Source organism: Eutrigla gurnardus, assembly GCF_963514095.1.
Source record: "Eutrigla gurnardus genome assembly, chromosome: 15".
NCBI lineage: Eukaryota > Metazoa > Chordata > Actinopteri > Perciformes > Triglidae > Eutrigla > Eutrigla gurnardus.
In genome coordinates this window covers 7209314-7224120 of record NC_139938.1, presented here as the reverse complement: position 1 = coordinate 7224120, position 14807 = coordinate 7209314, and the positions used below count along the sequence as shown (strand labels likewise).

The 14807-nt window shown below is 43.3% G+C and overlaps 1 protein-coding gene across 1 annotated transcript in view; it reads left to right on the top strand.

Annotated features, from left to right (window-relative positions):
- The window catches only part of srrm3 (serine/arginine repetitive matrix 3), a 70941-nt gene that overhangs the window by 46255 nt on the left and 9879 nt on the right, over positions 1-14807 (top strand). The window contains exons 4-10 of the mRNA XM_084028532.1: positions 6356-6457; positions 6927-7007; positions 7334-7402; positions 9300-9335; positions 9555-9605; positions 10108-10215; positions 11192-11354. Of these exons, the coding sequence (XP_083884658.1) occupies positions 6356-6457; positions 6927-7007; positions 7334-7402; positions 9300-9335; positions 9555-9605; positions 10108-10215; positions 11192-11354 (610 nt within the window). The remainder of the gene's footprint in view (positions 1-6355; positions 6458-6926; positions 7008-7333; positions 7403-9299; positions 9336-9554; positions 9606-10107; positions 10216-11191; positions 11355-14807) is intronic.

The following is a 14807-nucleotide window of genomic DNA, read 5'->3' as shown; positions in this document are numbered from 1 at the left end:
AATTGCCTGCCAGTCTAATGATGTCTTCGGGCGGTCGGTTCCAAAGAACGCGGTCCGTAATTGCAGAAGTGCAATAAAATGTCATTTGACTCCTTGGCTTTTGACTGATAAAGCATCTTTCTGTGAGAACACACAGGAGCGGTTCAACCTCACTGCTTTTGCAAAATAATCAGGAGCATTTTAAAGTTTATTCCAAACTCTGCTGGAAGCCATTGAGGCAAGATTGGCACGATAATTGTCAATTTGTTTGGGCGCTAAGCCTCGCTGTAGCTGTGAGCGCCGCGTGGCGGGGGAGAGTGTCTAATTTGAGGCTGGAGCGTCGATACAATTAAAGGAACCAAAATAAACGCTTGCACGTGTTGGTCCAGATCAGACAGACTCCCAGAGACTCACAGAGACTGTCACAGCAGCAGGGTGTAGGCGTGGTGGGCTTCCTGAGTCGGTCCATCATACTGTACGTGTGAATGATGGAGGGTGGCAGCGTGGTGGTGGCGACATGACCCGCTGTCTGTGAAGTAATGACTGGTAATGACGGCGCTGATGCTTCCTGTCTCACAGACTAGACTAATGGTTCTCCCTCCTCTGCACCTCAGCCGGCGTCTGGTTCTAAACCAGACCATGATGCTCCGCACGATGAATGAAATAAACTTCATTTACACATTTGTGGTCCGGAGAAAAGTCCTCTATCAAGATACAGAAAGCTTCAAATTCATAGTTCACCCTCAAGGTCACTTCTGATTTTGATATTTCACAGCTTGCCTCAAATTCTGCAGCTTTCTCTCTCCAGAAAGGCTTTGATGTGGAAAATTGAAGGTTGTAATTTGCAGGGTTGTTATCTACCCCCACCTCCCCCCTACTCCCACTCATACTCAACACTCCCCCAGGCCTTTACACACACACACACACACACACACACACACACACACACACACACACACACACACGCTTTCTGAAGTAATCTACGTTCCCACCATTGGGACATCACACATGAAGGGCCTACTTCTGTAGCATTATGTGGAACATGCCTTCATCAACCCGTGGGTCAGCCTCGGGGTAAAACTGCTGGAGGCCCCCTGACGCTCGCTGCCACCAGGCATTTACTACACCCACAATCCCCCTGCATTAATAGGTAATATAGTAGGGGACCCTCACATCAGTTAATGTGGGCCCACAAGGGCCTACGTCACTGTGGTAAACAGCCAGCAGTATGCACCGGCACGCTGCTGCTGATCTTATCTCATATTAGTGGCGAGCTGGCGTCACTGCTTCCTGTCCCTTAAAGCGACAGTAATGGCTCGAGGGATGTCTACGTCAGTGCGTCTGTCTGTTGGTTCACTTTGGTCCAGACTAGATCTCTCAACAACTGTTGGAAGGATTGCCATGAAAGTTTGTAGAGATGAAAATCCACTGCACTGCCATGAGGTGGAGTTCTTTTAGGTTTTTATTGAAATATGTTGAAAACCGTTGAATTAATTGACATTTTTGGTTCAGAAATGTCTCCACTACTATTGAACTGTTTACTATTAACGTGTGTACACACATTCATGTCCCCTTCAGGGTGAATTCAAATAAACTGGGGATCCTCTGACTTTTTTCTAGTGCCAGAGGGGAAATTTAATTAAATTCGGAAGATATTGTAAATGGATGTGATGTGCGTATTTAGTAACTTTTTTACTGAAAACGGAAATGAATGAACGGATATATAATGTTTTTTTTATGAAGCCTTTTACTGGTGTGACAAATGTGTAAGAAAAAAAAGAAATGTGAAAGAAAGAACCACACATGATTTATCACCTCTCTTTTTGCTGCTATAGGCCAACTGCTTTATTCTGTAACAATAAGCAGCTAATGGTAATAAAAGAGTGTTGCTCAGAGAGATGTGTGTATAGTTAGAGATTATAGACGTACCGGTATGTGTCGATTTTAACCTCCAATATACCGCCTCCTTCAGTGCGTTTGACTCGGCCCAGCTGGGAGGTTTTATTCCGACGCCATCTTGTCCGTAGAGACTCCTACTATTGACAGGCTAGGCCCTTCAGCTGTAGCCTAATACTCACACACTAGCAGCAAACAGCCAGCAGTAAGCAGGTAGGAGCTAGCTCATAACTCTGTTTACCAATGTCCCACATTGATTTCCTGCAGAATGGATGTGAGCACCGGGCGAGAGGAGGAATGCGATGTGTAAAACCATTCAGGCTTACACACCGAGACGTCCCGACCGAGCCGGATCAATGGGGGGGAGCTGACCTTGGGCTTCACGCTGCTATCGCCCGACACCGGCGTTTGTTCATTAGCACACAGAATCATTTCAATAAAATGGATCTCGCGTTCAACTGTTGTGCACACATCTGGGTGCATCAAGGCTTTTCCCTGAGAATTGATCGGCGCAGCTTAAACCTCCAGCCCCGTCGATCCTTGATCTCAATATAACCACATAAAGACACTACAGTAGTGGATTTGCCCCCCCAACCCGATCCTGAGGAGGAATCAATCCGTCCACCCAGCTCCTCCCACGATAACAAACTATAACTCTCTGCGGCGATAGAAATATATCCGAGTGGCTGTCTGAGTGGGGATATGAATGGGTTGCACTACTTGGTGCTGCAGCCCTGAGGAGGGCCTTGGTTGTAGTCCATCACTGCCAAGTCCCAGAGACAGTGGCTGAATTAGGGAGTCTCGTTCCTCACCAGGGCACCATTAGGCACATGCAGGGACACTCACTCATCTGCCTAACAGGGACGCTGTGTTTATCACGACCAGGCTGGACAGATGTCTCCAGCATATTGGAGCATGGCATCACTTAAGAGATAAGACACAGGATGGGGAATTACTTGATTTATCTCGAATGACTAAGCATGGGGACCACGAGATGGTTTCATGTGTTGTTAATTGCTCTTCTTGGCATTGTGCTTCAACCCTGCAGGGACACTATTCTGAGGGAAAACCCAAATGTGAATAGCATTTCTGGCATCTCACATATTTAACTCAATGTAGAAAATTACATGAAGATTATCATGAACATTGTTCAGGCTTTCCTAGTTAAATGTGGTCTAATGAGAAAAAAATGTGCATGCTGTGTAAATGGATGCACACGTTGACCCTGTGTGAAAATCATGCTAATGTAAAGATACATATTGTATGTGTGGCCACTCTACTCTAATGTGTGATGTGAACCATACAATATTACATTTCTAACCAGTCCTGATGCATAATTCATTATTATAGCATATCAAAAATTCCTACAGTTCCAATAGGGCCTTCGCCTACTCATTTCCAGTACACATGGAATAAACTCAATATATACATTCGCCATAAAAGACGAATACACCACAAATTGAATATTACATGTTTGAAAAAGGAATAGGAAGACATTTATTTCTCTGGTCTTTTTACAAGAGAAATTAAAACAGAGGAGTTTCCTGTATATTTAGCCCTCGGTATTGTCTGCAGGTACAACCTCCATCTATCGCAGGGTTTGACCATCCTAGCCTGTATGTAAAACCCAGGGCCACAAAGCCCACAAATCCCTCACTGCTTCCACAGTTTGCTGTTTGAGGGAGTTAAGTGAGTAACTTGTACTGAAAAAGAAAAATGTGTGTTGTTCTGTGTCTTCTCAGCTCAATAAAATGAGTCCTATCAGCAGCTGTGTGTGTGTGTGTGTGTGTGTGTGTGTGTGTGTGTGTGTGTGTGTGTGTGTGTGTGTGTGTGTGTGTGTGTGTGTGTGTATCTGAATGCCATCTTTAATCTATATTGATTCACAGGCAGTCTCTAACTTTATCAGGGTTCCCAACTTCTAAAATTCCTTCTCTCCCGTGAACGGCGTCACACTCACACTGCCTACAGTTGTTTACTTCGGTTTCTGAGACTGTTGTTTTCTGCTGCTCAAGTTCAAATTAACAAGATTTTTGTAATGCAACTTTATTCATCAGAGTGAGTGTTGCAGTCTGTGTGTGTGTGTGTGTTAGTGTGTGTTAGTGTGTGTGTGCTTGTGTGAGGTTATGTTGCTGGTGGTTGGCATCCCCGCTGTGCCCGGTGGTGCTCAGCCAATTAAGGGCTTTGTTGTCTCATCTCCTCCCGACTAACCGTCAGGCCTCTGCTCTGTACAAATCCTGCACACACTCCTTCCAGAAGCTTTACAACACCAACTCTTTCCCTGCCCTTCCTCTCCTCCTCTCTTGATCTCATGTAGAATCTGCTCTAGTGTTTGATGTCCTTACTAGAGATGCCTCTTTCCGTGTGTTGCTTCACCCTCTTCCTCTCATTACTCCTGCCTGTTTTCATCTCTCTCTCACTAATTGAGGCTGTGCGGTTAGTCGTCGAGGTTATGTCTCCGTCGTCGCCGCTCTGATAGAAATAACCTCCACATGGAGGGGGAATAAAGTCTGTGGTTAACACGTTGTGTTCAGTGTGTGTACTACTACAATGTGACTGGTGTGTTTAGTTTACAGACTTTAGCTTCTTACTTCTGGTGATTGCATTCACCCTTCAGAAATCAAGTGATGTTCATTTGTGAAGATTATCTTGCTCAACAAAACGTGAATGTGTAATTCATTTGTGCCACAGGGCTTATTTTCTGCAATAATCCAAAACCCCTTTGGCTTTTGATCAAGGGAACCAGTGTAACACAAACTTCTGGGTCGGCCTACAAAAATAAACCATCCCTGCAGCAATATGCCTTCAAAGAAATTACACATAAATGTTGTGCTATATTTACCCCCAAAAATGCAAACCCTCCGTCTTGTTTTTCTATTGTATTTTTAAGTAAAGTCGGTCATAATCTAAAACAATACATAACCTTTAAAACATTTTCCTTTGGTATGTTGTCATATACATAGTAATAATTAATGAGTAATATGTATGTTGAAAAGTCCAGTGTTGATCCTCTATATGATCATGTGACGAGACAATAAAACAAACCATAGTTAGTCCTAATAGCTTTCTCTTTTACCTCTCGACTTTCACAATGCAATAAACTAAAATGCTGGTAAAATATAAATACGCCTAATGGTGTGTGTGTGTGTGTGTGTGTGTGTGTGTGTGTGTGTGTGTGTGTGTGTGTGTGTGTGTGTGTGTGTGTGTGTGTGTGTGTGTGTGTGTGTGTGTGTGCATTGAGTTACCAGCATGCACCGGGGCCCATCATAGTAGTATGTCATAACGCCACTGCGTATGCTACATCTCTTTGTAAAACGTAGCAGAACGCCCAGAGCATGACGCGCTGGGTTTGTAACAATACAGGGATGTGACAAGGTCAGAGAGAGAGGGCTGCACGAGGAAAAAATAATCAGTGTGGTGTGTTTTTTATCTATTTCTTTAGCCCTCATGGAGCCTGCAAGGTCAAATCTGGTGGATCAGAGGAGGCCACATAACAGAGAAGGGGGTAGTGAGGATAAGGGAGGAGGCTGCTGCCATCTGTCTGTGTATACAATACTGTGTGTGTGTGTGTGTGTGTGTGTGTGTGTGTGTGTGTGTGTGTGTGTGTGTGTGTGTGTGTGTGTGTGTGTGTGTGTGTGTGTGTGTGTGTGTGTGTGTGTGTGTGCGTGTGTGTGTGTGCGTGTGTGTGTGAGAGGAACAAGTGGGAGGACACGAACTCCACAAGCTGAGCTGTAAGAGTGAGAGAGATGATGATATTCTCAATGCTGGGGTGAGAGAAGATTACAAATGTCAGTATAAAACTACAGTCCCCAAAGAAAGTTGAGTGTGTGAGCGTCACATTTTTTATACTCTACTCAGTCCATATATACTCTACTCCACTTTGATCCAAATATGAAATAACCTGTTGGTTAACAACAAACTAAAATTTGCTGAAACATCAAACTAGGTTTTACATAATTCCAGATCCATTGAATGGGCCTTCCACAAATCTGCTATTACTTAATTACACTCATGTTCTTCCTTTGATGGTTGTGTACCAAAGGGGGTTAGGTAAAGTGAATATTTTGTCTCAAAATAAAAATGTGGTTATTATTATTTATAATTAGAATAACAGTGATTGGACCCCAGACAGCTTTCCCCCTTTAACCCTCTAATGGGCGGCTCAGCTCCATACTTTGTCCACCAGAGATCAAAGCTTTTTTGAAAATAAAGGATTGTTTATACAATGGGTTTATGATTTTTTTTAAAGCTACCTCTAGTTTATATCATTATCACATCTTTAAAACTTTAAAATATCCATGGCATGGCAGAATTGGTGACGCCACAGTTAGCATGCTAACACGCTAAACTAAAATGGGAGCTCTTTCACCGAGAACACTGTAATGAGATTTGTTTGGAAATAGCTTTTAACCAGGCTGGCCTTATACCAGTTATTGCTCTTACTCACATGTAGATTTATGGTGCTTGACTGGTGTGTTTTCAGGGTGAACCACCTGCACTATCAGCCCGACGAGTACGAAGAGAACGCTGCTTTGGTTGGCTATGAAGATGGAGACTATGACCACGATAACCACAGCGACAACAGGTAAAGCACATGCTTAAACACACACTGACTGTATAATGGGGATGTGTTGACCAGCTGTGACCCCTCAAGTGGGGAATTAAATCAGCCACCTATTATCTCCTTCACATGGCCTCTGGGTGTTTGCTATGATAATATCTATACACATGAAATTGAGCTCAAGAAAAAAAAAAAGCACTTAAAATCCTCCAGCAACACTCCAGTAGGAGCATGTAGCCGGACAGAAACTCTCATTATCACACAAAATATCAAGTGGCATTTCCTCGAAAGCCATTTCCTGTTTCCGCAGTACGATAACGTTGCATGTTACGGCAGAATGAATTGAGGAAATGGGAAAATAGACACTTTGCAGAGGAGCAAATAACTGTAATCACAAATGTATTCCTTCTGAAAATGATTATCATGGCAATCACTTGTAAATGATTTCTCACTCTGGATGTCTCTGTCGATCTCTCTCCCCCTCTCGTTTCAGAGTGAAGAGGAAATCAAGCAGCTCTCCATCCCCTCGTCCAAAGAAAAGGAAGAAGAAGAAATCTGGCCGCCGAAGGAGTCGGTGAGTGGAAACTGCTTCCACTGATGAAGTGGTTCGATTTTTCTCTTCTTCTTTTTGGATTTTTCCCTGCCTCGTTGACAGAATAATTACACTGTGGTTTTGTGAAAAATGGAATGTGTGAATATTGCTAACGAGGCTGCAATTGTGTCATTACCAAAGCATAGTCTCCACTTCCAATTTCTTTTGACAAGATCAGCTGCTCACAATGATCCCCTGTGATGTGATGTAACAGTAATGAGTGAGAAGCCAGAAGTCAGCAGCGCTCTGAGGCTCACTTTTCATCTTTGTCACTGGGTGCAAATTCTTCCCTTCTTCCCCACCAAAAGGTTCGGCAGCTCCTCGCCCACTCACAGGGAGAAGAAGAAGAAGAGTGGGAAGAAACACAAGCGAGACAGGTGAGTGTGTACAGACCGTGTGTGTGAGCGTCATCAGTGACAAGTCATAACAAGAAAGAAAGCGTTTCATCAACAGCTGCCTTCACAGTGATCGATGTGAAAGAAGGACGATAAGAAAAGGGAAAGGAAGGAGGAAATTAAAACGTAGGAACCAAAATAAAGGGAGAAAAAGAGAAGGAAACAGAAAGATAGGAAGGGAAAAAAGGAACAACAAGAAAAAAGGGACATAAGACATAATTCAAAAAACGACAAAATGAGCAAAAAGCAAGAAGAGAGGGAGAAGAAACAACAAAAACAGAAGTGAGAAGGAAAAGGAGGAAAGTTGAAAAGGGAAGGCGAAAAAGAAAGATAGGAAGAGAAAAAGAGGAAAGACGAGAAGAAAAGGGGTAAAGACATCACATGGTTCCAGTTAGACTGAAAGGAAGAGAGAGCAAATTAAAAGGAAGGGAAGAAGAAACTGAAAATGAAAGGAAACAACAGAAAAAGATAAGAAGAGCTCATCAACAAACACTTGTGCAATGCCTTGGGATATCATAACGACAATAGGCAATTGTAGAGTGCCGTCCTCCTCCACTCTCACTCCCTCTATGCCTGACTTGGGGGTGGGGGTGGGGGGGGGGGGGTGTTGCTGTAATAACCCAGTCTGTATGGGGGCACACAACACAAGAAAAATGAGCCTCTCACCAAATTGCTGAGCATCACTGCGCTGCCCCGCTCTTGTTTCCCACCCCTCATCCATCCACACACATCCCAGTCTCTCCCCCCTCCTGCCTCCTCCTGCTTCCTCCTCCCTCCTCCTCCTCCTCCCAACTCACACCAAAGCTGCTCTGCATTGCAGGTACTGTTGATACATGAATAATGTATATATGACTAAGGGGGGGTCGTCCCAAGAGAGTAGCTTCCCTCTTTTTGATCCCAATCTCCTTTTTAAGGTTCACATTAGCTACAAAAAAAATCCCACAGCTGCTTGTTTGTAATCATAATCATAATAATGATAATAGGGCTGGTGTCCATGTGGATCCATTTACAGTATGCAGCCTCACAGACACTACTGTGTCCTTGTAGTAGAAGCTGGGGTGGAGGATCTCGCTGTGACCAGAGAAGAATAATGAGCTCTGCAGAATAATGCCTCATGCACAGCAGTCCCCAGTCAATTCTCCTCCAGTGGGGGGGGGGGGGGGGGGGGGGGCTATGGGGCCACGGCTCTGACTCACATATCAGCCACATACATTACTGTGACAGCTTTATTACTCCCCTTTCAGTGGATCCACACACTTTGTGCTGCCACCGCCTCCCACTCCGCTGCATGCTTGTAGGTGTGCTACAACAGCGGGGGGGGGAGTAGACCTCTTCAGGAAAATAGCGGCAACCTCTCATAGACCAATCTGGCTAATCACCATGGAAACTGGGTGAAAGCGATAGGGAGGTGATGTGTCAGTTGAACACAGAGGACTGAGGAATGGCCGGCATCCCAAAGGAACGGCTGATGTGAGAGCTCCCTGTGGACACCTGTATATAGGGATGTGTTTGATCAGGGTCGGTTACGTGCAGATCCAGAGCAGAAATGCACGGTGAAATACTCCACTGAGGAGTTGAGTTGAAGGTGAAAACATTAAAAAAAAAGAGTAAATAAGAGAAGTGGCACACAGCACATATTAGATTTTGGGTTCAGCCTCCAGCAAATGTCCAGAATAATACCTCCGATGTCCTAGAATGTATTTCAAGAAGCGAGTTTAGTAATTCCCAGAACCACCTCAGATCTGGAACATGGACACATGGATTTAAAAAGACCTATTTCTTAAAAAAAAAAAAAAAAATTTAGGAAAGGTCAGATTAGTCAGTGCACATGTTTCCTGGTGCAAATGTGATGTGAATGATGTTGTTTTTCTCTTTATAGATCTGCATCTGGCTCCAGGAAAAAGAGGAGATACAGGTGTGTATGGAACAAGACAACAAACCCCCCCAATACATTATAATGTGCATAACATGTGTAAGGTGTGTGTTATTGTCATTTCTGCCTACTGATTGTTCAAAAGACAGTGCAATCCATATGGGTGAGTGGTGCACTGAGTTTCCTTTCTTACAAAGGGCGTGACTGCGCGTTGCCTGTACTTTAGAGTGTTTGTCATCTTACGTGTGGCGTCTGTTTCAGATCGGGCAGCCCAAAGAACAAACACAAAGACAAGAACAAACAGAAAAAGAGGTGAGATGCACATAGAATCTAGAAAAAAAAACATATTTCACTATTACATTCATGATGTGCATAATAGCAGTGTGCAATGTGTAAGAGTAGGCAGCATGTGTCCTCTGCACACGGTGAAACAAACAGCCGTCTCGGCCTCCACAGTGGGTCAGACCGGAGTCACGTTCAGTCGCTCATAAATTTATATTGGTATTTTACACCCATTATCTCAGGCTCAGCCTCTCAGAGAATCTTAATGACTGCAGTGTAAAGCATCTCCTAAGCATTACGTGTGATCTCAGCACAATCCCCAAGCCATACATTGCACCCTGTCTTGATTAGAATATATATTGAAAGTGTTCGGCGGCGCATGAACGGTTTTACATATCGCGAGATCGACTACCGAGCTCGCCGTGGCATGTGTGTGTGTCCCCGTGATGTACGCGTACATACACATGGCTTCACGTTTGCATCTGTGTGCATGTGTGTGGTGTGTGTTCGTCCACTGGTTGTCATCCATCAGGTCCCCGGGCGAGACCCCCAGTAGGAGTTCACAGCATCAAGGCAGCTGCTGTAGCTCCCGTAGCGCCTCCCAGTCCTCCACACGGAGCACCTCCAAATCTCCTGCCAGGTAGACTCCACACACACACACACACACACACACACACTCATGTATATGAACACCAAACTGGTGTCGCTCTACTGCCTGTCGGGCTGTTGCCCTGGCGACTGTCCGTCTCTGTCTCATTTACTCGCGGCCCTGTGGAGACTTATTACGATACAACTGGGGCTCTTATAATAACCCCATTAAATGGCTGCGATATCTCCGTACTGGGAACACTGTCATTTATTCATGGAGCATGAATGTCTTATTTTTCTTTTGTTAAAAGTGAATTTACCATATTTTGAAGTATGTTGAAATATATAAGTCATATAGACACAAAACATGGGGAAATATGGTTGGCATTCAGGTGAAATATACCAAAGTTGCCCTTTAAACTTGACCTAAAGAGCCGAATAATGAGAGAAAAAGTATTCAGATTCAGTGTGTTATGCTAGAAGCAGCCCGTCTGAGCTGAGATGAGGAGCTCGAGAGCTTTTTTTCTTCTTTAACTCAAGTTGAATAATTTTCTTTCACAGAGCGGTCCTCCCCAAAAGTGTAAAAAAAATTAAGTGTGTAAAATTGTGGATTTGCTGTGTGAAAGCAACTCTCAGATGATCACATGACTCATTGAGCTCAGAGGATTTACCTCATAGAGTGGTGCAGGAAAACCTTGGAAATGAGGCTTAATCAATTTTAATCTTCATAACGTACACAACATACATATGTTAATGCCCTTTTAAATGTCTTGAATATGGTTGTTGCTGTGTTTAAGTGTATCTTATTTTTAGAATATTTTCAGTTTTTTGCCTTGCTTTCTATGCTCTAATCAAAGCCACCAGACTCCATTCATTTTAGGATTAGCAGAACAAGGAGTTGCTGGTCTACTGCTGCCTCATTTCTTAAGTTGATTGGTAATTAAAGTGAAAAACGTCCAAAACTAAAAATCAACTTGTCCTTGGCTGTGCTTGACCTTGTGTGTTGCCGCATGGCTTTTCTCTTCCAGACTGAACTCCAAGCACAAGACGGAAGGACAAAAGGCGTCCGGCACCGCGCTGTCCCCGACCACCAACACTCCGGCCGCGTGGCACAACGGCGACCACACCCAGCGGAGCCGCAACGGCAAGGCCGGCAGACTCAACCACGGCGAGGGCGAGAAAGGGCCCGATGTATGTAATCTCCTCTATTTGCTCCCACTCCCCCACCCTCCCCCACCCACTCCAACGGTATCTGCCACAGTCCCTACAAATGAGTTTGATCTTGCTCCTTTTGTGTTGGTTGACATGAATTCTCATCTTGTTTGATATTGAAAGTTTTTTTTCATTCTGTTATCAGGTAGTCCTAGGCCACTTTATATTATTAATATTATCATTTTGAGGTGTAAAAGACACTCCTGTCCTGTGTAAAACGCTCCTGCTGCTTTGTTTCCGGCTCTCTTTGACTCCTCTGCCATCTTGATTTTTTTAGTTTGTCCTTGTTGTTTGCCGGTAACAGTGGCAGGGTGCAAAGTGAAGAGAGTTTTTTAGTGTTCCTGTTGAGCACACGTCCTCCGAGACGAAGCACAACATTCACATACCACCCCTCAGATGGAAATACGAGCCGCACTGGCACGTTTCCAAATGAATGAGCCAAAGGATGTGTTGTTTCCTGAGAGCGGGTTCCTGCTCAGGCATCAGGCAAATACAAAAGTTCAGCCAGGGACAGGTATGACATTAACTCCCCTCAAAGGTCCAAACCCACGAAGAAATATGAAGGAAAGAATTATCTATGAGGACTATAATTTTTACCGCAGATAAAGTTGTAATGAGTCGATGTTGCAAGAGTTACGATTTCATGTTTGATGGTCTTTCAAAGTGATAACAATCTGCAATTTCTCCTTGAAGTGACAAATCCAACTTTTTATAGGGAAAAAATTCAATAATACATTTTAGCAAGGTGCAGCTCTGTCCTGGTTTCTATGGAAGTTTTAAAATGCTGAAATAAAAGCAAATGAAACAAAGAAATAAACTGAAATACACACACACACACACACACACACACACACACACACACACACACACACACATTTATATGTGGCCTACTGCTGCCTCACTTCTTCAAATCCCTTTCGCGTTTTTGTCACCATAGTTATGTACACACTTGCCGCAGAAGTTTCAGTTGGTTGCAATCTGCAACTTTACCGCTAGATGACGCCAAATCCCACACAAATCCCATGCACCTTTAATTCAAATCCTACAGAGAGAAAGATCAGGGTTGAATTAATAAATCATACCTCAACCACATTCATTGGAAGCAAAGTTTGCATCCAAGCTGAAACCAAAACACACACCTCTTGCAAAAATACTGCTCTATTAGCTACGTACAGCTGTATGTGACGGACAAGTTAGCTATTTTCACGAGTTCGCATTTTATTTGATACATCTATGTAACCGTAGAGTTCACGATTAGTTAAACATTATTGTAATATTTTTAAGGGATTTCAATTTTAAAAAACTACTTTTTTAAATAAAATTATTATAGAATATATTAATTTTGCCGCTAAAAACAAATCAATACATAGAAAACAACATGCAAAGGTGAATTGCATTTCAGTGTTGTCCAGCAGAGAGCAGCATTGACCTGCCAGTACTACTAAAGGAACGTACTGTGAGGAGGAAGTGTCACACATACATAAGTCACAATCAGAAATGTAACTAAATATAATATCAAGAGTAAAAGCTTAATTATTGTCCCTTTTGACACATTATTTCATTGTTTCATTTGATAATGACACAGTTAATGCATACATAATGAAGCATATTGTATTTCACTTTATTTCTTTGTTTCACGTAAATCTTTGTAATGAATTCTAATCATGACACAGGGTGGACTTTTAGGGGTCACAACTCTGTTCTTAATGTCAGAGTATCATAAATCCATAAATTCCTCTCTGCCTGTGCGAATGGAACTTCTCCTTGTTTGTTTTGGCCCCATTGAAAATGAGCATCTCTGTCAGTCTCTGATTACCTTTTAAATCACTTCCTGCCATTATGGAAACAACCTTGCTATTCCATGCGGTTAATGCATCTTCAGAGCTACAGTATGACAGGCGATTATGTTGGAATAAAGCTAAAGACACTTAGACCGAAGGGATCGCTTGTGAAATCATCTTAGTCTGTTGAATAAGCATCTACACGGGCTGCAAACCCTCCAGAGAACCAATGTTTTCTATTTCCCAGCTTGCATGTATCTATGAGGTCTTATCTGGTCTCTCTCTCTCTCTCTCTCTCTCTCTCTCTCTCTCTCTGCTTATTCCATTCATTACTGTTGTTTTTTCCTTATCAATTTAAGTGGTATTTACCCATGAATAAATGCCCAAATCTTTCTGTCTCATTTATATAAAAAGCACTCAAATGCTTTGGAACCGGACCAAGTAGGTTAACTGGGTATGTGTAATAGTTTCTTCTTGTCAATACAGTTGTCTTTCTTCTCAAGCACATGCTCTGCTCAGTGATAGATCCTCTTCTCCTCCAGGCGTCCGACAGCTCCTCCCAAACCACCAGGGGTTTCAAACACATGCTCCTCTCTACTGCTTTACTTTACCACGTCGATGTGCATGTCGCCCCTAGGTGGCAGTGTCTCTTCTGTCCCTGGCGTTTGTTTCTGCTCTTATCTGCTCAGGCCAGTGGAGACTGGCGAGGGAGGCGTGTTTTGATCGTGTACCTTTGAGCCATTCAGTCGGGCTGTAGTGACAGAGGAGCAGTTAATTGGCTCGCCTTGTTTTGTTTTTTTGTTTTTTTTTAAAGCAGCAATCTTTGTAGCTCAAGGCGACTTTGCCATTCTTGTTTATCTCCACCAAAAGCTAAAATGTTTCCTTCGTGATAACCCCCACACTGAGGATGGTGACGTGTGACAGATCCTGGATCCCACTGAAGTCTGATTTTACTGCAGCAGTTGTGTGGTTTAGCAAATGTCCTGTATAGCAGCTCTGGGTGTCTATCTATCATCTGAGTTTGTGTTCCTGTAGTCGTCCTCTAGCCCCGTTTGGAGCGGTCTCATCCACGGCACGGGGGGCCTCCCGGACGCTTCCCACCGAGACGCCGAGGGGAACAGCCGGGCACTGCTCTCTTTTGGAGATGGAGATGTTAAGCAGACACATGCCTAACAAACAAGTTGGTCCTTAGTTAGAATCAGTGTAGTAGCATCAAACACTCTGTGGAAAATGATGAAAACTCTCTATTATTATTATTATTATTAGGGAAAGAAACAAGCCAAGCATCCTCCACAATGTTACATTACATCTAATGAATATTCATGTAGACAAAAGCTTTTAGTGAATCAGCTTTTTGAAAACCACCAAGAAGGATCTCTTCAGAATGAGTTGTATTGTTACAGGACTTTCCCTCACGCTCAGTAATGTGTGGGTCTGATTAGTGGTCTAGTTTAGTAGCGGATGGAAAGGTCGGAACAGCTTTATTTTTCACCCAGGAGGCTGCTGTTCCTGTTCCTTGTGAAACCATAAGACATCATTGACTGATTTTACCTCTCTGTTGTTATGCTACTTATGTACTGTAACACCACCCACATAAGTTATATATACATATACATAACTCTTCATAAGTTCTCATACAAATTCTTATATG